The 23,575-nt window shown below is 40.9% G+C and overlaps 1 protein-coding gene across 1 annotated transcript in view; it reads left to right on the top strand.

The window, feature by feature from the left end:
- The window catches only part of GLG1 (golgi glycoprotein 1), a 70,412-nt gene extending 47,054 nt beyond the window's left edge, over positions 1–23,358 (top strand). Inside the window, exons 9-26 of the mRNA XM_085313819.1 lie at positions 869–990; positions 1,648–1,749; positions 3,463–3,616; positions 5,009–5,146; positions 6,664–6,750; positions 7,603–7,665; positions 8,356–8,469; positions 8,865–8,953; positions 9,853–9,970; positions 10,915–11,007; positions 11,540–11,677; positions 13,016–13,139; positions 13,497–13,639; positions 13,871–13,972; positions 14,586–14,693; positions 15,338–15,458; positions 17,351–17,457; positions 17,973–23,358. Coding sequence (XP_085169945.1) covers positions 869–990; positions 1,648–1,749; positions 3,463–3,616; positions 5,009–5,146; positions 6,664–6,750; positions 7,603–7,665; positions 8,356–8,469; positions 8,865–8,953; positions 9,853–9,970; positions 10,915–11,007; positions 11,540–11,677; positions 13,016–13,139; positions 13,497–13,639; positions 13,871–13,972; positions 14,586–14,693; positions 15,338–15,458; positions 17,351–17,457; positions 17,973–18,140 — 2,091 coding nt within the window. The 3' untranslated portion in view covers positions 18,141–23,358. The remainder of the gene's footprint in view (positions 1–868; positions 991–1,647; positions 1,750–3,462; positions 3,617–5,008; positions 5,147–6,663; positions 6,751–7,602; positions 7,666–8,355; positions 8,470–8,864; positions 8,954–9,852; positions 9,971–10,914; positions 11,008–11,539; positions 11,678–13,015; positions 13,140–13,496; positions 13,640–13,870; positions 13,973–14,585; positions 14,694–15,337; positions 15,459–17,350; positions 17,458–17,972) is intronic.
- Positions 23,359–23,575: the final 217 nt, after the last annotated feature.

Raw genomic sequence — 23,575 nt, forward strand, 5'->3', positions numbered from 1 at the left:
TTTTTTTTAATCTAAATTTGTTGGCTAAAAGTGTTTGCCTGTAGACTGATGATACTGGTTTGTCTGGCATCTGTTTGCTCAGCCTTTGAGAATTTGTGGCTTGGTGGAAGATGAAACAGGGCAGCAATATCCAAGACTGAGTGGTGGCAGAGAAGACTACCCTTCCACTCCAAACTGTCAGTGAAATGTGATTTTGAGCTTCATCCAAATTTCATTCTCCAGTGCCCAGCATATGCTTCCCAACCACATGTTCAGATGCTATGGGCTGTGGGAAGACCACCTGTATTAAACCTCATTTTGAACTTGTTGCCATGGACACTCAGTGATGTTCCTCTGTTATATGAACACCTTTTTTTCTCAAGCTTTCAACAGAATAACTGTTTAACAGTGAGAAGGCTTGAGTAAACAGTTCATATTGAACTTACCTATGAGAATTCAATATGAATCCTCATATTCATGAGTTTCATGGAAAGGTGGCATACGGAATGAGGTTGCCACCAAGGTATAAGATCGACCAAAACCACAATATTGAAATTTTATCAAATCTGTTTTGTAAATTGGTGTATAACAACTCCAGATTTACAGTTGACCTTCAGCACATGACAGCTCTTGTCAAATGTTACTGGGCTGCTCCGTAAGTATAACTGGGGTTCAGCAGCGGTGGATTCCTGTGTCTTACAAACCATTTGCAGTGCAAAGTTTCCAAGTGCTGTCAAATTGTGCGCACTAAAAATAAGCAACTGTAGAAATGACTTTGGATGTGCTAGTGTCATTATTAACACGGAATTGCCAAATTGAGAAGCTTTCAAGCATTCTGATTTGGAGCTTTGTAATTCATGTTTTCTTGTCCACGTTTCTCTTCTTACAGCTTCAAACGCTGATTCAAGAAACTGACCCCGGTGCAGATTACCGCATTGACCGAGCGTTGAACGAGGCTTGTGAATCAGTTATACAGACCGCCTGCAAGCACATACGGTCTGGAGATCCAATGTAGGTTGCTGTCTGTTACAATTGATTTTGTTTCTGTTGGGCATCCATGAATGTTATGTGACTGACCAGTATAGATATTAACTGTCCAGAAAGGAGACTCCAAGCTAGGAATTCATATAGGGCTGGACATGCGAACCAGGTTGTCTTCTGTTTTTGCTGTATAAGCAGGCTAGGATATTTATAGCAAGGCTAGTTTAGCGGTGGGGAAGGCTGTAGCCATCATAGGAGCTTGGATTAAATTCCTAACACTTGATGAACTGATTTCTCTTACTGCATAAGTCTTTAGCAATACTGCAAAGAGAAGTAACAAGCCTTGAAAGGCCAGTTAAGTAAACCTATTTGCAGAGACACGTCTGCTTTCTCAGGTCTGATGTATAGTCTTCTGAGCCAAATACTTTAATATAAAATGTTCTTATGATTTTGTCACATCAGATTTGAGTGAGTTGAATCAGTGAATTTTAAGAGGGTGTGAATATGGTGTATTATTGGTTTTGATGTGGTCTCCTTTTTGGAGGAGGAAAAAGATTCTCTTCACTCTTTGAACCTCTTATCCTTGGTTCATTGGAAAGGCTGTTGATCTGGTGGCACCAGATGTTATGGGGAAGCTCAGAAAGATTAGAATAGACTCTTGCTTAACTTTTTTTCATCTGTTTTCAGGATTCTGTCATGCCTGATGGAGCACTTATACACAGAAAAAATGGTAGAGGATTGTGAGCATAGGCTCCTGGAGCTCCAGTATTTTATATCCCGTGATTGGAAGTGAGTACTGTAAAATAAGATTAATTCTCGCTTTTCTGGATGTCCATAGCTAGCGTGCGTATACATTAGCAACTCTTGGCATACCCATATAGCTTATTTATCTTTAAATGAGATGGAGAACTTTTAAGCAGGCCAGGTCTCTAAGGCATTGATATCTGTCTGGAACAGCAGAAGCAAGAGCAGGTTGGGAGAAGGAAGGGGGATGCCTGCTTAAATCAGCTGTTCATTTAGAAGAAATAGTGCAGCCTTACAAAGTCTCTCAGGTTTGAGCTCTGAAGTTCAATGCATATTTAATTATTAAAACAAATTTCTGGCTATGCTGAAGGTAAAGGTTTCTTTCTGTGTAGGTGGCAGCTAGTTTTGTCTGCTTTGCCTGCTACAGCATAGGAGTTAAGAAAATCAAGCTGCTAAGTATAATAAAGAGCCACTGTCTTAAACGGTTCTGTGCTTCTTTCTGCTGTGTTTCAAATCCTGCTGGTGGTGTTGCCTGCGGAGTGGATGTAATTCCCTTCAGAGCACTGCTTTTCAAACTTTTTTTTTTTCCTAATCAAAAGATTGCAGTGCTTTGTTTTAAAAATCCAGAGCCCCTTGTGTTGATTTGGGTTAAGATGAGTGGGAGGAGGATATGAATTTGGCATATTTGGTAAGCACGATCAGTGAGGGAAGAATAAACATTTGGCTTGTCTTCTAAGGAAGACTGAGAGGCAAGGAAGTCGGAGTGTATCAAATGGGGTTGCCGCAAGAAAGGGAATAATTGTTCTCTGCGGTTCGAAGAAATAAGGCAAGAAGTCATTGCCTTAAATTGCTGCACGGGGTGTTGAGATTAGAAAATCTGATTCATAGCTGTACCTGTGGGCAGCATCGCTGGTGGTTAAGAGCCGACGGACGTATTGCAAACCATTTTTTAAAATACAGGAGGTTCCTGTGAACCAGGAGGTTGTGGTTCCCTTGAGCTGACTAACATAAACCGTGTTATTAGATCCCTAGAAAGAAGCAAATAATAGAAGTTTTCATGATTCTTTTTACTTACTTTTATAATTAACAGCACAACTTTTGTCCCCGAATCTCCTCTGACATTTGCCTTCTAAAGCGTCGTAGCAGTCTCAGGCTTGCATTTCAAAAAGTTGGCAATATCCCTTTTAGGTTTAATGTAATTAAGCATCATCTTAATCAGAGCAATTTTCTTGCATGCAAAAAGTGAGGGATGCTGAGTCTTCAGTTAAAGCAGCCCAGATCCAGAGGAGAAGWTAATTAATCTAATTCAGATTTTTATGAAACTGACATTTTAAAATGGCAGCGGTACAAAGTACGCRTCAGGTACTACACAAGCAAAATGGCATGTACCTGCCTTTCTGCTGCTGTAGCACAGAGAGAGAATATATATATTTTTTTTTCCTCGTGTGTCAGCAGTTGGCTGGCAGTGCTCTAGGAGAAGACGAGAGGTGCTTCAAGAGGTGTGGAAGATTTGATYTGTAATTAAAGAACCTAGTGCATTTTTGCAAGATTAGGAAGGTAATTTCAAGCTGAGTGACAGGCATTTTGCCAGCTGCCGGCTCAGTTGGCTGGATATTGTTGCTAAATGATGTGGCGGTGTGCAAAACRTAACGGGTTTATCTGCCTTGAAAGCATTTCAAAATACGGAAAACATGAAAGGTTGGAGTGCGGAGGGTGCCGCAGAAATTGAAGCGCTAGCGATGACTTTTCTGTTTGCAGGTTGGATACGGTCCTTTACCGTAAGTGCCAGGGAGATGCCTCGCGACTCTGCCATACCCATGGCTGGAATGAGACTAGCGAGCTGATGCCTCCAGGGGCCGTTTTCTCCTGCTTGTACCGGCACGCATACCGCACAGAGGAGCAAGGAAGGAGGGTGAGCGCTGGAGTTAACTCCTTACTAGTTCATCTGCGTTTCATCAGAATTGGATGGCTGGGCATGCTGTGTTAAGCCTTCAAGGGCTTGGAAGCGAGTGAGGAGCTTTTGCCATGGATATGTCTTGCCCTTCTGTGGCTGTGTGGTGCTTATGTGCATCAATTTAGACACGGTGTAAGCTTTATACTTTCGGTTCTTTGTGCTGTAATGCTAAATATGCTCATRCTGTCTTTAAACAAGACAGCGGAGGTCTGCCTAGCCACCCTGCAATCTGGAGATCTACCATAACCACATTTTTTTGGTTCAGAGCTTCTCTTTCAAGTTTGCTGCCCTCTTGTGTCTCTGTCAAAGCACTGACCTTCCCTTGAAAGCAGCTGGGTACTTGGTTCCATTTCTTTTGGCATTGTAATTATTGCAGCTCCTAGGAGTAGGTGGGATTACTCAGTGACCTGGCTTACGAATTAATTCCTACAGCTTGATATAAAAGGTCTTCTGTGGCAGATGTCAACTATCGATCRAAAGCTTCTCTTTTTTAGGAACAATTTTTTTTTACAATGTAGTCTCTTTGTGTGCTGAGTTGACTTTTTAATTCCATTTTATATTAGTGCTGACCAAGGAAATCAGTAGCCCCCCTGCAAATAATCTATCAGAAAGAGAGAAAAGGCTCTTAGATGTATTTTTCTTGTGGAAAGTAGGCTAAGGGAGCAGCTGTCATTTTGAAATTTGGCGTTTGAAAGCAAACTCATCAGATTAGATCTGTCCCCTTATTTCTAGTGCTGTCCACAAAGTACTAGATGACTTCCACTGCTTTGGATTTTTCAAATATGTGAAGATTTTAACTTCTACTGGTGCCCTGTAGGTCTGGTGAGCACTATATAGTGTCCTTTGATTTTCTACAATTTGTCTCTTTCTTTAATCTTGACAAATGCTGGCTCTGCTGTGCTGCAGTGGGCATTGCAGAAAGGAAATTGTAGCTGGACTGTATTGCTTGGTATTGAGAAAGACATCAGCTATTTTGACTTTCTTCTCCAGATGTAGCCTGCAGTTCTGAATGAAGGTGGCAGCACAGAAGTTATCTTAGGGACCCACTTGGACATCTCATTTAAGAGCAAAGTGAAGGTTTAAGAACATAGTTTCTCTTACTGGAATGAAAGGAGCCTTCCTCAAAACTACAACAACAGAAGTTCAAACTAAAAGAGTCTGCATGGTTTGTCTGAGCACCAGTGTCATGTAACCAATTGGCTCATGTTGAGCAGTACAGGATGTTTTTTGTGCTTTTGGGGATCGGTGATAATAGTCTGTGGTGACCTTCAGGAAGTCAGCTGTGAATATTTTGTGTGTTGTATGGATTTAGATACACCATGTGCTAAAAGCCTTCTTCTCTCCTTGCAGCTATCACGAGAGTGCAGAGCAGAAGTCCAGAGAATCCTCCACCAGCGAGCTATGGATGTGAAACTGGATCCAGCCCTTCAGGACAAGTGTATGGTTGACTTAGGGAAATGGTGCAGTGAGAAAACAGAGACGGGACAGGTACTGTGCACAAAWCCGTTGCAAAACATCCTGGAAAGGAAGGGCAAAAGGGGGATGAAGCAACATCTCATGGCTAGCTGGGCTCTTTATAGTTGAGAATATATTAAAAATGCGTGCATTTTGAAACATGGTCTACACTAGGCTGAAAGACTGTGGTCACATAAAGAAGCTTTGCACCTGCGGCATGGTTTTCAGTATATTCAAACATGTAATGGAATGAGATGGGGGAAGGGGACAGTTAACACAAAGGACTTTGCTTTAATGAAGCAACCCCGCCCTTGCCCTGACTTTTATTTGTAATATCCTATTACAAGTTTGACATTTCCCATGTAAACTTTATCCCATTTCCATTTGGCAAATACTAACGTGCTTSCTGTGTTTATAAAGAACTGAACTAACATCTGCTGCTCTTTAACAGAGTTTCAGCAAATACTTTCATGTTAAATTGCTCCGCCGTAGCATAACTATAGGGGGAGAGACRTTCAATAGCAGATGCAGTAGAGCCTACAACATTGTCTTTTTGCAGTGTCTATTGTAGCTTGGTAGTTTGGGTAGTTAATCGTATGTAAAAGTAATGTCAAAGGCAAACCRTAACTGGTGTTCCCGAAGTGAAAGCACATTGTGCAGCTTTGAGAACAAACTGTAACATCTTAGCATGAGGTTCTCAGTCRCTGCTATGTATATATCCACCCCTAMGTGGAACAAAGCAAAACCAGAATGAAATCCCCTAGAACCTAAGTAGGGAAATTCAAACTGGCRTGTTTGCGCTGCTTTAAATAAATGTGCAACTTARTGGGTGAGTGGCAATATTTCTGCATTTTCTCATTTGAATGCAAAAACATGGCTTTTTTTTCAGAAATAGTATTATTTTCAAAAAGAAAAATGCAACATTCCTCATATCCAGAACTGTGTGCTATTGAAGCTACAAAAGAAATTGCTTCAAAACAGCCGTTTAACTGCTTTCACACAGAACACTATTTTGGGTGGCTGCTGCTTTTAGGGAAATGAGGGACCAGTTGAGGGTTGTTGGCAGTTCTTGAGTGCTAATATTTACATTGTGAGGGTGCATGTTTTTGGAATATTGCTTGTAATCCTCAGTTTATCACATATCTGAAGTTAWAAGACTGCCTCTCCTCCAAAGGATTTTGTACGAAGCAAAGGCAGGAAGGAAGGTGCCAAGTAACTGGCTTAAGAGCTTGAACTATGGAAATGATGCTTTTTAAGGAGGAAGATGAAGAATTGTTTTAATACATCAGCTCTTGAATTCTCATCAGCTAGTTTAAGGCTTTAGACCCTATTTAAGGCCCTTGGCTTTTCAGATCAACCCAAGCAGTAGGATTGTGTGTGAGAGGAAGGTTGCCTGAAGCAGTGATTGTCCTGGGGGTGCCAGGAGAAGGGTGGAATTAAATGAGGTTTCTCGTTTTAGAGAGAGAGGGAGCAGTTTCTCCAGAGTGACAATCTCTCAGGCCCAAACTTTGAATTTGGACTCTCAGATCACATATTAATTGTTTTTATAGGAATTAGAATGCCTTCAGGACCATCTTGATGACCTGGTATCTGATTGCAGAGACATAGTGGGAAACCTTACTGAGCTGGAGTCTGAGGTGAGYAGTTTTCAGCCTGGGATGAGGGGAAGAGTAAAGCATGACATTTTGAAATTGCTGGGGAAAAGAGAGATCGGAACAGGTACAGAAATGCAACCCTCTAGGAGGAAGCAGAGGYCACCCTTCCTACGCTGCACAATTTTAGTTTTCATAGGAGGCTCCTGAAGACAACTGAACAGCAGTTAGAGGTTGTAAGCAGCAGGAAAAGCGCAAGCACCAGCCTAAAAGTGGTGATGGTACTGAAGATAAAACTTTTTGCACAGATAACCCTGTTATTTTTCTTACAAGTCAAAATATGTTATGGAGATTTACTGTTGGTTGGTGGTTTTTCATGCTKTTTAGTACCATATTGCAACTTTCCCTTGCCCAAATGTTTTGCAAGAAATAGCTGTTAAGTGCACTGCACTGAGATCAGCAGCTTCACTTCTTTTAGGAATTTGAGTGTTTTGAGTATTTTGCCCCAAATTGTTCCCTCTCTATCTTAAAATTTACCTGCCAGAGGGGACGCTTCCTTCCAATGATTAAAAACATTTTGCACAGAACTATCATTARTCTTTAACTCTTGCCTAGATCTAATGTGGTTTCTAGTGCTGTAGCATCTGGCTGAATTACCTAAACAATGAATTTCTATCTGTGGAGACCAATTTATTCCCTTTAGTTGGAAGGTAGAAGCCACGTAGTTGGCAAAAGTGAACCCTGAGTATTTCAGAACTGAAGGGTGAAGCTCTCTGGATTGCAACTTAAAGCCCAGTAAACTGAGTTGAGTTTAACTTGGATCACAGTTTTTCAGAGCAGTTTTCCTTGCGTGCTGCCCATTCACTGTGAGAATGAAATACTGCCTGTTTTCTGCAGGACATTCAAATTGAAGCCTTGCTGATGAGAGCATGTGAACCCATCATTCAGACGTTCTGCCATGTGAGTACTCCACGATAATCTGAATAGTACTGGGAAAGAATGCTGTATGGAAAAGACTATAAGTTTTTAATATTTAATTCTTTGGTGTACTTGCTCCATTCAAAAGTAAAACCAGAGGTAAAGCAATCCCAGAATCTTTATTTAAAGAAAAAAAGAAAAAAAAAAGGAAAAGAAAAACCCTTAATCAAGAATTCTTGGTTCCATGCAGTATTTCTGCTGCTGTGGCAGAGTCCCAGCACRGGAGGTAGAATATAAAGGTGCCCTGTAATTTAAAAAATTGCTGCTCTTAGTGCTCTTCAGAAACTAAACTTTCCTTCCCTCCTGCCCCCAAGCAGTGTGTCTAACTGCTCCACTTTGTGCTGCTGCTCAACACTGCTGATGCATCTTTTTACATTGCACTAGGATTGAATAGTCAAATAGCAGCGTAGGCACCAGACTCTACTACTTTAGGTAGGCACCGACTCTGCACTGTGGTCCCCTGCCTGAATCTAACGTGTACGTGCATCTGAGACTATTCTTTTCTGAAGCACACGAGTATATTCGTGCAAGCGCGGGACAGTTAATGGTGTGCGTAAGCTCACGATAGAGTGGCACTTTGAATTCCACTGCTCTGAATTATTCCTCAGTCATGGTAGACTAAAGGAGTATAAAAATCGTAGCTTGTTTTTAAGCCTTTCACTTGTCCTTCAGGAGGTTGCAGATAACCAAATTGATTCTGGGGACCTGATGGAGTGTCTGATACAGAACAAACACCAGAAGGAAATGAATGAGAAATGTGCAATTGGAGTTACACATTTCCAGCTGGTAAGTAACACTTTTCTACATTATTAGCTGAACCTTGTTACATTCATTGAGGTGATTGACAAGAACTAGCTGTTTATGAACCCTATCTTCCCCCCGTCCCACTTCGTTAAAGGTGGTGTTTTAAATTCAGGTAGTTGTACTCATGTGCCTGGTCATAAATGGTCACTTCTGGAGATCACTTCTTTTCAGGTCCTCTTTCTACYGGTGTGCAGTAGATAGGGTCCCAACTTCCTCAGCGGTGCAATGTCTCCTTTGCTTCCCCACAGATAAGTTGTGGCCAAAAGCATTTGCTGACTTTATGATTCAACAAGTGCTCTTCTGTGCAGCACTGACATTTTCTTCATTTTTTTTTCCTACAGATGACCAAAACTCTTCTCATTTCTCTTCTCTTGTAGGTTCAAATGAAAGATTTTAGATTCTCTTACAAGTTTAAAATGGCATGCAAGGAGGATGTGCTGAAACTTTGCCCCAACATCAAGAAAAAGTATGTATCCCCTGAGCAAACAGTAACCTGATTGTAGAAATATGTAATAAAGTTATAACATTATTTCATGATGAGTCAGGAAACTTTAGACTTCCTCTAAAGGCTGATTTTGTGTGTTTTCCTGTAGTGACTCTGTTCTGCAAACGTGYAAGGTAGAGGCATTGCCTCTCTCTTATAAAGGTATTTCTTTTTACCTATTAAAAAAGATCATGTCCTCTTGATTATTATTTTTGCTATGAAAATAGTTTGTTATTACAATTAATGGTCTACGTGCCCCAGGATGTTTTACGCCTTTGCTAGATTCATTATCTTGTCTTCTAAGATGCAAGTTAAGTATTACAGTTGCTGGTCTGGGAAAGGAGAGTATTGTGCTTGTTTTAGCAGGCTTGTGCATGTCAGTAGAAGGATTTCTCATTTAATAGCCTGCTCCAGGAACGTAAGGCTAAACTGCACACAAGGTCAGTCCTGTTYACGGATAGTAAGACTGTATGTGCATTTTATTATATAAACACCCTTCTTGTAATGCAGAGGGTTGTACGCGATGCCACGTGTGTATCCACCTTTGATATRTTTCTGAGATTAAGCCTTTTTCTAAGGTGTTCATGTGACTTAAGGGCATGTATCTGCTGATCCAGGCTGCAATTAGACATCACCAGCTTTGGGAGGACGGGGCAGGGGGGGTAACTTGTGATTCAGTTACTTCACATAGAGCTATACCCAGGCGAGAAGCAACATTTGATCCACCAAGAGTTTATGCTGTATTTGGATTCCTAGGATCAATTACTTTTTTCTGTAATGTGGTGATCCAACATGTCAATCTCCGCTCCCCAACTGCCCTCCAAATCTTATTCATATACTCCTCATTTATATCAACTAAGAAGCTATTTTCTTTTCTGCAGGGTGGATGTAGTGATTTGCCTGAGCACAACAGTGCGCAATGATACTTTGCAGGATGCCAAGGAGCACAGAGTATCTTTGAAGTGCCGCAAACAGCTGCGTGTTGAGGAGCTGGAGATGGTAARCATGCATGAGACTTTTGATCTGCCTGCCCTTCCAGTGAGGTCTTTCAATTATGGCTTCCTGTTTTGTCCTCCTCAGGGAGGACATTCATAAGATGCATCTAATCTTTTTTTTTTTTTTTCCCTCCACTGGGAGAAAATCTTCTAACACTAGGCTCGGTTGCCTTTCCACGGTGAAAGTAATGATTATTTTAATGTCCTGGATGTAGTCTCATGTTCAGTGTTAGAGAGCAGCATGCTCTGCTTGCTGACATCCCCAAGTCCTCTAGGAGAATATTTTTTTACACAGCGAGGAAAAAAGCACAAATCAGTCATTTTCTTAGAGCTGCTGTAAGGTGTTCAGCTAAATAGCAGAGTTTGTTCTGCTGGGTGAGCTATGTCTCAGCTTTCTGTTGTGAATATTTGTGGCAATAAACTCATAAGACCTTTGTAGATTTTCTTTAAATGTTAACACCTGACCTTAAGTGGATCCACCTCTGAACAGGCAGCAGTCTTGCCTTTGCATGGAGGAATTTGAGTGCTACCCATCACTGAAAGCAGGMGACTTCATTCATATACTTCAGGTTGTGCTATGGAGGGATAGCTATCAGTATGTCCTTCAGCTTTCATCTGAAAAGATTTCAGCTGTCTTAGACTTTGGTGTTAATGCAAAGTGGTGCCCTTTTAGGAGGCATAGTGGGAACAACTTGCCAGCTCTAGATTCTTGTTYAAAGGGAGAACCCTTTCTGTTGTGTAAAAAGCCAATCCGTTGCGTGGATTTGCCAAGTAGGTGTCTCGCTAACACCGTTTCTTACCCCCAAGACCCTAAAATTCAAAGACACTGACCTGCCTGTTGTGATAGTCRCTTGCCTTTTGTGAACAGAAAGTCTAATTAATAGAATAATTAAGTAAAATAGTAGGGGTTTTTTATAACCTAACTGTGTGTTTTAATTTGTCCTGCAGACTGAGGATATCAGACTTGARCCAGAACTGTATGAGGCTTGTAAAAGTGACATCAAGAATTACTGTCAAAATGTAGCCTATGGCAATGCTCAGGTAATGGATCTTATATAATGGATTAATAASTTACAGTTTAATTTGTACTTTCATTTTGGGAAAAGTTTTGAACACTTTTGCGTCTGTGAATGCAGCTTTGAATTTCCATTTTAAGACATCAGTAAAACCTTTTGTCAATGTCTTGAAGCTTTTAAATAGTTTTCACTGGTTCACAAGCAGTGCAATGAGTGTGTGTAATGTGGTGAGTAAGGCATTCCTTAATGTTAATTCTAAACTATCAGCTGCTGGTTCCTGCAAAGGTTGTTARAGAAATTTTAGCTGCAGTGTCTGCAAGATGAGGTTTGGGGAGTAGGTCCARGTGACTCTCTTCATCTCATTAAATCCCTCTGTGAGAAGAAGGGAGCTTAAAACAAGTGCTAGAAATCAGCACTGGTAGGGCTGATGGTGCTTTTTGATCCTAGGCATTGGAGACTAACGAATGTTGTTAAGGGAGCTTGGTAGTGTTTTTGACTAGCACATGATAGAATCATATCAACAATACATCTGCCTTGGTTGTAATACTGTGTTCTAGATTATYGAATGCTTGAAGGAAATTAAGAAGCAGTTGAGTACCCGGTGCCACCAGAAGGTGTTTAAACTGCAGGAGACAGAGATGATGGATCCAGAGCTGGACTACACACTCATGAGAGTCTGCAAGCAGATGATCAAGGTGATGGTAGTGTGCTGACTTAAGAGGGTGAGGTTAGGGTAGAAGAGTATGTTGGCGTTGTATCTTGAACTTATCAGTTTTGAAGTTCCCATAATGATTCATTCTAGAATTGTTGTGTTTCAGAATCTGATTGCCTTTATGCAAAATAACCRGATTTTAAACTCTGAATCAGGTTGAGGTTTCTTCAGGGCACTTCTTTCAACTTGCTTCTTCCTAATACTCATCTGATTAAARCCTGTCCACAACCATATTTGTCTCCTCAAGTGTCAGAAGCATTAGAAGAGAAAGTCTGGCRTGCTGAGGCTTCTCATACAGCTTTGATCCAGTCAGTCCTCTTACTRCAGTGGTTAGGCCTTTAGCAAAGGTGGAGAAGTTACTGTGATTACAGAAGGGAGTAAGTTCACCATCAGCCTGGTGCAGACTTTCATCAAATTAATGGAGTAGGCAAAATCATGCAAAAACTTTGATACTTAAAGTAAGAAATGCTGGCTTAAAGTGGTGCTGTGTGAAAAACAGCAGTGAATGTTAATTCAAAGCACTTGCACAGTAGCTAGAACTGCGAGCCCTGGAACGTTGCTATGTATGTATATACTCTGTACAGTASTTTGAATCTTTCTTGTGGCTGAAGCGTAATAGCTTGAGTTTATGGCTTTCCAAAACAGATTTTTGCTGTTAAAAGAAGACTTATAACATCATCAGAGATGATGAGTATTATCAATACTGCGGCTCTATCTTACAACTKCAGAATTAATTCCTAACAGAAGGAACAACTGACTGAATTTTCAGTAAGCTTACTCACTTTTGACTCTGATTTAGGACAGGAATGGACAAAATAGTGTCAGTGAGTTGTTTGCAGCTTGCTGGTGCTACATGGTCTTACCTTGTCCTGAGTATTATCCATGAAGTATTTACCTRTCACTTTGTCCATCCAGCTGCTGAGAACAGCAGTATATGGAGTTACCAGATTCCCTTTTTAATTTCTGAAATAAAGGAAAGTGAAAGCAGTAATGTATGAGATCTGATTTGATGCAGGTTTCTCACAGAGACACGTGGTAACTTATGAGTGGAAAATAAAAGCAAATTGCTTTTGGTGCTACCAATGCAACCTAGAACCTTAGCTAGTCGAGACTGTACTGCTCAGCTCACACTCCACAAATACAGATGTTCAAGTCCACAGCGAGTTCAGAGAATGGCACTGTTCTTGCTAAAAGAAGGTGTTGGGGCTAGGGAGAAATAAGTTCTGTCTATCGCCAGGTTAGRCGTGTAGACGTTCTGTTCCACGAATGTGCGATGTTTTAAGTGCTTAGCGCTGAAACTTGATCTTTTTTCTTTTGGTAGCGATTTTGCCCAGAGGCAGACTCAAAAAACATGTTGCAGTGTTTGAAACAGAATAAGAACAGTGAAGTGATGGATCCCAAATGCAAGCAAATGATTACCAAGCGCCAGATCACACAGAACACAGGTATTGCCTTGTGAGGGGAGGAGAAAGAAATTAACTGCCTGAGCTGATGGGTGATCTGCATGGCTGGAGGAGTATTCCCTTCATTTTATTCTTTTTTTACAATTGTCAGTGCACATGCTTCTTTTCAGCCTCGTTGTTGAGAACCAGCATGTGTTACTGAATCTGCTCTATTCCTCTGAAGCACTTAATGCAAGTTAAAATTCTGCTATGGAAAAAAAATACTATTCCCCCCCACACACACACCAAAAATAAATAAATAAATTAAAAAGATATTTCTGGCAGATGCTTCTATCAAGTTCTTTGTGTTATGCTCTATCTGAAGAGATGATGTTCTGTTGTCTTTTCTTTCTCTATTAGATTACCGCTTAAATCCAGTGCTCCGGAAGGCCTGCAAAGCAGACATACCTAAATTTTGCCAAAATATCCTGAGTAGAGCCAAGGATGATACAGAGTTAGAGGGGCAAGTCATCTCATGCCTGAAGCTGAAATACGCAGACCAGGTGAGTAGAGGTGATGCACGTAAATAGGGACTGTGCAGGAATGTGCAGAGCAACACTCRTTGTGTACCAAGTGAAACTTAGGTTGAACACACCACAAGTCCATGTAACGTACTGTACCTAAATAAGTTTTTAGTCTGCTGTACATTTAAACTACACAGATTAATATGCAAGGTGATTGATTTATGAAAAGAAAGCTCATGGAGTGGGTTAATGACTTTCTCCGCTTAATAGCGTCTCTCTCCAGACTGTGAGGACCAAATCCGGGTGATAATCCAGGAATCAGCTCTTGACTATCGGCTGGATCCCCAGCTTCAGATGCATTGCTCTGAAGAGGTAGGAGAAATAACTCCCCAGCTGCTTATTCAGCATGAAAACTCTCCTCAGGAGCTTGGAATTGAGTAGTTTTTGTCATGAAACAGACTTTGTCTCTTAAAACATGAACTCTTCTAATATAAAACAAACAAATTTCAGCTGCCTCTAGCTGCTCAGGTTCTCTGCTTGTGACTTTTGCCTGGTGTGTAAGAATTGCAGGTTCCCGTGTAGTGGCTAGTATGAAGTAAAGTTTGGCACCTGGCATCTCACTAGTACTTATGACCATGAAAATATATTGCCCTGCTGTTGTGAAAAACGAGTTGTTTTCTGCTCTTGTCAGTCTTAACTGGAATACAGTCAAATTTTGAGCTTTTACTTTTATCGACCTAATAAGCTGTGTCTCAAGTATTTCTTATTTCATGTTTTAATGGTATTTCTATGCAATTTTTCTCCCTGCTTTCCTCTCAGTACAGCAGTACTGATTTCTTGGTTGGATTAAGAAGGATATGCATATTGAATGAACCAAGTTGGATTCCTTGTGATAAACTAATGTATTGAGATACAAATGTGTTGAAAATCAGAATGATTGTTACATACAATTTATTAATGTTAAAATACTTTTTTTTCAAAATAGATTTCCAACTTGTGTGCAGAAGAAGCAGCAGCTCAGGAGCAGACTGGGCAGGTGGAAGAATGTCTGAAAGTGAATCTGCTGAAAATAAAAACAGAAATGTGCAAGAAGGTAAAGGAATTAAATTGAACGTGCCCTAGAAGGCATCYTGTCCCTGTGGAAGTCAGTGGTCTTAAGTATTCTTTCAGATCATACYGCAGGCTGTGTTCTAGCTAGTGAGGCCAAAGTCTGCAGATTTCTTTGCCCRTCTCAATTCTGGCCTGCAGCAATTCAATTCAATTTCAGTTTGCCAGTGAAAATTGTGCCTACAATGCAGTATGCTTTTGCTGTTCCACAACTTGGATCCTTTCTTGATTACGGTTGCCAAAATTTCTTGTTGCTAATCTGTTTGCTGCTGCTGCTGTGTCAGTTGCAAGCTTGCTAAATGCTGAATATGGCCGAGGCACTGGCTGTGATCAAGTTGTGTGAATTGCCCTCTTAGCTGCAGCAATTCAATTCTAACTGAAGTAACTGGTATMTTGAGCTTGTATTTTATATTAATGTGGATATTTAGTAAACTTAACCATGCTCACCTTCATAAAGCAGGACATTTAATCCAGCCTAGACCAGCATTTATACTTACATCTAGTAATGGTATTGTTTTTCTGTGATTGCGGATTAAAAGAGATGATCCACCTTTCAGAAACATTGAACAGTATGATCTGTTTTGTTTGCCCTCCTTTCTTGAGATGCACCTATAATTTTTCCTTCCCCAGGAAGTGCTCAACATGCTGAAAGAAAGCAAAGCAGATATATTTGTTGACCCAGTGCTTCACACAGCGTGTGCCCTAGACATCAAGCACCACTGCGCTGCCATTCCACCGGGAAGAGGACGCCGTAAGTGTTTATGCTTTACTCATACGGCCCGTTTGTCCTGGGGGCCTTAAGCTGCGTTCCCTTACCAACATTATCTTAAGTACCAGATACTTCTGCTAGCTCTTTGTGGGTAGTTTGGAATTGCTCCAGAGGTGGCAGATGCCCTTGTTCAAGTCACAGCATCAGAAGGGTTGACAAGAAGTGTTCTAGTTCTCCCTTGTGTCCAAGGCAGGAAGCAATATAATATTCTTGCAGCTTTATCTGCAAATTTTACAAGTACGTGTTATGTTCCATCATTCATATGATTACTGAAAATAGTGTATGATGCCAAATCTGTATTTCTTCTGTAAAATCCCTGCTCAGTAAATCTTTCAATTGGAAAATGAGCTCTTAAGTATGTGGACTGAATTTTTGTATGATGTTTATCTCTGTCCTGTATCAGCTTACATATAGCTGATACAGCTCCCAGGCTTGCCTACAACAGTGTTATATCAGACTGTATCAAAAGTGTTCCTGGAACTAAGTTTTCCTCTTATAGAAGCAAATTAGATTGGTTTCACAAGACCCATTTTTGGCAAATCCCTCTTGGTCCTTCTTTGTGTCAACAATTCTTCCTAGTTTGCTTTCTTTGTTTCAGTGTTTTTGATGGATAAAATTAAGCTGAAGTCTTTTGATGCTGTCTTTTTCCTCCGCTACTTAAAGATGCATATTTTTCTTCTCCAGGCTACCAAAAGATAGCCAGTCTTTCCTGTGTTTTCTAGGTTCACATAGCTGCTGAAGGCTTTGAGATTTCATCAGCCTTTTTAAGTCCCCTAAGACAGAGTGCAGCAGGTTCAGACCACTTGAAACATTTAGATAAATGTTTCCTAACCTGTTTCTTTGCTGTGTGAGGTCAAGCTCCTGCCCTTTGTTATTGCTGTTGTATTAGCTAGCTGGCTCATATGTAGAGCTGTTCAAGAAAAGCTAGTGTAGTAAAACTTTCTAAAAGTTTTTATTTTCCTGTATTTGTATGTCACTAGAAATAGTAGGCCAAATATTTTCTTGGTCATTATCTTTCTTTTTTGATAGTTATTGAATGCCTTTCTGAAATTCTGTGTAGCCTTTGTTTATTTCTTGTTTTGTCTTAATTCTTTTGATGCATGTTCTGATGTTTGCACTGAAGACACGCGGAAGTCTAGCTTAAAGAGGGATCTGCCACTGTGTGTTTGAACTAGCAATTGTGTTTAAAAATCTGGGGTTAATTTAAAGTTTAAAGCCTGTTTGCCTGCTATGAACAAAATAACTTCATTGTAAATCCAAAAAAAAAAAAAAATCCAATTAGGGATTATTCAAGTAAGGCAGCATTAACAGACGCATGAAATGTCCGTGTCTCATCTGAACTTCTAACAGAGCTTGTGAATTAGCCAAGCTGTTCTGTAGGCCCCTGTATGTTTTAACACCACATCCTCTGCGCAGAACCCTGAGAATGCAGGAAGCAAAACCTCTCCGAAACATTGTGAAGAAAAACACTTAATCCTAAGCAGATTTATTGTGTTTTTTCCTGAGTGTGATATTAGTTCTCGCTAAAGGATAGTAGCATGGAATTTGGAGAACAGCTCAATAAAGGTTCAATTTATAAAACTTAATCTCATACAAATCACATGAACTACATCTTGGATATAGAATGCCAATTCCTTATCTTTAGAAGTCAAAATTCCTTATCTCTCAAAATGTATTAATCATAAATCTTTGCTAAATTGCAAGCTTCARGAGTAAAGCAGGGTTTTGTAGACTCTTTATAGCTTTTTTAACAGACTGGCCAATCTGATATAACTGTCAGTCTTAAGAATTGGAATGTCCCTTTCTAGCAGCCTCTTAGCCTTCCACTGAAGCTGCTCTTTCTAGTTTGTAATACTATCTTCTACACATTGCAGAAATGTCATGCTTAATGGAAGCTCTGGAAGATAAGCGTGTGAGGTTGCAGCCTGAATGCAAGAAACGCCTTAATGATCGTATTGAAATGTGGAGCTATGCTGCAAAGGTGAATACATAAAGCACTTCAGTAAACCACCTCATTTTTTGGCATTGGTTCTTTCACTAAATTGATGTATTGTAAATGGCTTATTAAAAGCCTGAGCTTCTTGAGTTGTAATGAAATTCATGTGTCTTTGAATGAAGTACAGCATTGAATTTAATCCAGAAATGTGAAATCGGGCTGCCTCTTTTTTTTTTTTTTAATTATATATTATTCTTTTCCTCAGTGGCTGGGGTGCATCCTTAACAGTGCAGAGTTAAATAGTTATCTGGGCATGCAGGGCTTGGTCTCCTGAAGGGAATGTCTAAGGCAATGAATGGGGTCACCAGAACTTCCTGTTATAAAGTGTCTTCTGAGCAGTTGTTYATTTAGATGAGTCATTCCACGCCTGTGGCTCAGGGCAAGCCAGACTGTGGGAGGAGGCAATAGCAGCAGCAAAGATTRAACTCCATAAGTGACCTGCCTGAGGTTCACATGCAAAGTACGGTTCTTTGACTCATTTATTCTCCTTTCACTCCTAGGTTGCCCCAGCAGAAGGTTTTTCTGACCTTGCCATGCAAGTTATGACCTCTCCGTCCAAGAATTATATATTGTCTGTGATCACGGTGGGCATCTGTGTACTCTTCCTGATCGGCCTGATGTGTGGACGCATCACCAAGCGGGTGACAAGAGAGCTCAAGGACAGGTAGAGCCAGGATTGCCTGCTGAAGAAATGCCTGCCCAGTGCCCAGTTTTGTACAGCCCTCCTCTGTATAGTCTACCCACCCCCTCTTGGGAGAGGAGAATAAAAAAAAAAAAATTAGAACAGCAGCAGGTGTTGGCTCAGTTTTCCCATCCTGGATCTCATCCACAGCATCTTCATCCTATGAAAGTTTGTGTGCAACATTGGCAGCCCAGCCAGCAGCTTTTGTTACCCCTTTGTTAGCAGACTCTCGTTTACCTGCCTGTAGACAAGTCTCTATTGTACTGTTGGAACTGCCTTCACTCTCCAAATCAGACTGACATGACCTGCAGCTCAAGCAGCTTTTAAGTAAATTTTTAAAGACAGACATATATCTACATACCAACTGTATGATTTAGGTAATGGYTCATACTGCAATATAGTCATCCTCTGTGGCTGGGTGAAGTTGAGGCGGGAAATTAAAGGGTAAATTGCATCTTAAACCACAGTTGGCCTTGTTTGGACATCTTGCTCATCTTATGTAAAGCATCTTCAGAGTATAGCCTTGGACAACCTAAAGACACCAGTCACAGGTGTCACCTTCTAGTGAATATCCTGCTTTTGTTACTGTGGATTTTTTTGGCTGAAAAGATGTCCTCCCTTTTTTCTTCTACCATTCACRAGATAGAATAAAATATTGACCAGGATCAAATATCATGAGAACTGTACAACTTGTATTTCAGTAGATTAAAGGCATGGTGTAGACACAAGGCGTATAGAGCCTGTCAGTAGTATACAGTGCTGCTGTCAGTGGGCATTAAGTGCCCTGACCAGTTACTCAGTCAACTTTATCAGTGATGTTGCGGAAAAAATAGAATATTCCATTTATTTTACTTTGCTGCTGCTGAGCTATTACCCTTCTGAATTAACTATCTRCAGATGTTATTGACATACTGGCAATGTGCTTTGCCAGTGATGTGGGATGCGATTGAACACTCAACATCTCTAACTGTAAAACGGTTGCTTGAGGTTAGTGCAGTGGTTTGTAACTGACCTGTCTGGGTCTTAATTGCTTGAACTGGAGCACTGAAGAGTGTATTTAATTCCCACAAGTAAAGTTGATTAAGGATAGATCTGGCATTTCCTGGGATGTAGAACACAGGTGCTGGTCCAGGACATCAACCAGGAGAGGTGGAGGGGGGAATTGCACGGAGGGCAGAAGCATCTGAATCTTCAAGGGAAATAGCTTTCATGTTGTTACCACCAGTGTGCACACTTAGGCTATAAATAGTTACACTTCCAGAACCTGATACTCAAACCTGAAAGCCCAAAGAAGGTGTCTTGAAAAAACTACACCTTTAGTTGTGAAAGCTACTTACTACCATCTTTGTTCTCCAGTTACAAGGAGTGGAAGTCATAGGCCACATGCTGTGGTTGAAACCCGAGGAGTTAGATTGTGTGTGTTGCTGAAACCTAGAAGTGACTACATGAGAGTAGACATGTACAATAGGATGTATTTTATTATCCTTATAGATGTGCTCACTTGTGTGTGCTGCGGTAAAAATCATGTGCCTAAAACTGTCCACCTTAGGCTGAAGCTTGAACCATAACTTTCTTTTCCCACTTAGTGCACTGCTAGGTAAGAGCTAACATTTCCAATCCTCTTCACTGTTCTCTAGGGGGACAGTGGAGATTATCTGAGATGCTTTGGATGTGGACCAGCTGATTTTAATGATGCTGTGTGAGTACAGAATGAGGTGTATACAAAATACTGTGATGGCTTTTGCTGCCTTTATGAAGTCTAGAAAGGTGTACAAAGTTGTTTGCAAACATATCTTTGTTACCCCACTCTGAGGATGGACAGCAAAAAACTAGTGSTATGGTCATAGACTTACGGTGGTAGTCTTTCATGAGCTCTTCTGTTTTTAAGTCAGAGTATTATGAGCACAAGGCAAGCAGTAGAGAAAGTCTGAGCAATGAAGAGTCAACAGAGAACTGGTGTGTGAGATAGGATTCCAGTCAAGTGGTAAGTAGAAAAGAAGTTAAGCCTCAGTTCCTTTTCTCACCCCTGTTCCCTGRTGCTAATGCAGGTTAACTGGCTCTCTGTAAACATGATCTGGAAGAGWAAAGGAATGGTCGATGACATTGAGGTAGCACAGATGTATAACACACTCAGGTGTTAATTTGGCAGTTATAAAAATTTACGTCAAAGTGCTGAAATGCATTACTGCKCTTTGGAGGGGGGAGTGTGTTTGCAGAGCTACAGGGAAGGGAAATGGAATCTGTGAGCACTGTTTTACTTGCCTGGCACAAGTCCCGTTGTTTGAACATTTATCAGGCATAATTAGCTTGCCCTTCAGAGGGGGAGGGTTTAATTGTTGTTACTTTGGAGGATGCATTTTGTAACCTGATTAGCCTGAAAAGCCTAGTTAGGTGGTATATTGTTTAGAAATAGCGTTTTTCCATAAATCTCAAATGGCACCGCAGTGAAGCATTGCAAGTTTGTAGTCATAGGTCTGAATGTAATCCTTGTTTAGGCTCTGGAAGTAGCTGCTGTCTTTACTTTCTGATATAAGGCTTCTAATTTGGAGGAGATTAAGATATGGAAAGATTTTTGTTGGGTTTGGAGAGAGTGCACTGATGTGTGAAGTGTCATTTTGGCATGACACTTAAATGTTAGTCAGGCAAGAGTAAGAGCAATGCCCTAAATGGTTTAGAGTGTATATTATTGCCTGGAATGCGTGGCTACTTCTAGCCAGCACATGCAAGCCCATGCACTCATGTTCTTTAAAGCAGTGTTCTTGATCCTTACCTGCCTGCCATCACAGTCCTTGCTGGGTGACTTATTGCTGAGACTTTAATCTTTCCTTGGCAGTATAGATGCCCAACTGAGTGCTTAGCAGTTTCACACCAATGGAACAAGCATCAGACAGCGCGGGTGCCTGGAGAGCTGCGTTAAGAGGGTCCAGCAGTCTGCAGTGTTTCTTACCATCAGGATGTTCTGGGAATTTGGTTTCACTGGTGATGGTATTGTGGGTATGCATCAGGAGGCCCACAAAGCAAAAGGTAGAATATCAGCATTTCTACATGATTGGTTCAAATGCCTTTATTTTATTTACTTTTTTTCCCCACGAGAGCAAAGACCCACCATTTAAAGCTATGGCCCTGGTCAAAGGGGCCTCCTGATGCTGCTAATGACCAAATACGCTTTTTCTAGTGACTAGAAATCTACCAATCTGAGTCTTGCAATGTTTTTCTACTTTTTGCCTATACCTAAACATCTAGAGGTGTCAAAAGCACAAAAAACCTTCAAAAGCTCTTCCAAAAATAAGCTATCTGTTGCCAACACATCATCTTGCCTGCAGGCAACAACTTTCTGTTGCAGAGAGAGAAATACATGATGGTAAGAAACATTGCTGTTGCCTTTAATTAAAGGAAGCCTTTTTAACTTTCATGATCTAATTGAGAATACTAGAAATGCCTCTGTCAGCCAAGAAAAGAGTTGGAGCAAAATTTCTGGTCCTCCTTCCTCCTTATGACCCTCACCTCTTCACCGAGAAGGCTGCACTCCACCATGTACTTCATGAGTGCGTCTCCTTGTCATAGCAACACCTTCCGTTTGAGAGCTTACTCTAGATGTGGTTATGCTGATGCTTCTGGAGATAGGTGGAAAGGGTAGGTGACTGATAACTAGCATGGCATGCAGCTTTCCCTTTTCCTTCCTGCTGCAAGGACTAACAAGTTAGCTTGCATTTCCCAGCTGACAGCATGTGTTTAGATGACCTGGGTAAGGGAGATTGTGCATCATGTGCACCTTATTACTTCACTCTGGCTTGCCCATTAGTGTTCATTCTTGTTGACTTTAAGGAAAAACTTATTTATTGTTTATCTAGTGGGTCAAATCAAGTCCTTTGGCTTTGTTCTGACTTTGGGTTCCCCTTGCCTTGCTTTTGTCATTCAGGCTGTTGTAACTGATGCGGATAAGAACAATATTTCTTCATTTAATGTCCAGCTAGTCTGCGAGTTGAGTACCTATGTGTCTGTGTCACTGAAAAGCCCTCTTGAAGTTCAGATACTTCTCTAACAAAATCATTAAGCATTTTGCCCTCATTCTGACATTTAAAAATCAATGCAAATTCAATCATCTTGCTGTGAAAGAATCCACAGTAAGCATTGTGCACAGAGAGCAGAGGGGACTCTGACACAGCAGTCTTCAAGTCTCAGCAACAGAAACTTGTACTGTGTGGGTACAGCAGGGAAGAAGATGTGATAGACCAGAGAGATCACTTGAATCTGATGTGGTAGAAGTGTGTTCAAGGTGGATGGTGACTTCTGTTAAAACACAACTTTATTATTTAGTTGAAAGAAGATTGTAGTGCTTTTTTTTTTAAAAAAAAAAAAAAAACAAAACTTCGCCAGCTTTGATTTACAAGGGTAGTTTTGAAGTGTGTGCGAGTGCGTGAGTGTGGTACAAGATCAGAGCATTTCATCTAACACTTCTGTCCCCATTAAAATAGCTCTGTAGACTCCCAACTGCTTTAGTGTTGGTTTGTATAAAAAGACATTCTTGCCATACGGTTTATAGCCTCTTAAGGGCAGCTCCCAGCAACCGATATTTGCGCAGGCTTTCCGTGCTGAGGCCAAAACGGCAGCTCGCGGGCTCCCGCGGCAGGGCACGAGCGGCTGCCCGGGGCCCCGCTCGCTCGCCCTCCAGGTGCGTGTGTAGCTGGTGGCCTGGAAAAGGCAGAAAAACGGAGTAGGGGGGAAGGGAAGGGCGCAGCTTTTGCCCGCAGGTTGTGCTTTGACACTTGTGCTGAACGGGTGCGATCCGAAACTGTGACTAATGTTTGTGTTGGACTGAAAAAAAAAATATATCGGAGAAACTAGAAATGTGTGTTTGTAGGGGAGGGTAAGAGGGGGATAATACAGGTACACTTAGTGATCCCTGACTAGTACACGGGGACGACATTGCGAGCCTTCCCAGACAGTGTACAAAAGAGACCCAACAAATCCATACTGTACAGCAGAAGCTGTTTTGAACTTAGTCTTTTTTTTTAATGTGACATTAACAAGACTTTTTTTTGTAAATTGTTTTCCTTTCTGTGTATAAAATCCTGGCTGTTTCTTGTTTTTACATGTTCATGCTGTGTAATTTTGAGATGTTACTGAGATTCTGAACATAATGTGCATTTTTTTCTGTACAGATGAAATGGGAGAATTTAATAAAAAGAGTCTGCAGGTTTTTACTTGTTGGTTTGGGATTTTCTTTAACGAGGCGCTGCCATTAACCTCGGTCTGTCTCGCGCTCGGGTTGATTTTCTCTTTTTTTGTAAGGTTTTTATTTATTTTATTTTATTTTTATTTTATTCTATCTTATTTTTTTGTAGCTTTACCGTGTTTTACCTGAGGAGCCTCCGACCTCCCCGACGGCGCCTCAGGGCAGGGGGCGGGGCTGCTCCCCCC

This window comes from Rhea americana, unplaced genomic scaffold (genome assembly GCF_003343005.1).
Source record: "Rhea americana isolate MKP2758 unplaced genomic scaffold, rheAme1 scaffold_397, whole genome shotgun sequence".
In the NCBI taxonomy this organism is placed as follows: Eukaryota; Metazoa; Chordata; class Aves; order Rheiformes; family Rheidae; genus Rhea; species Rhea americana.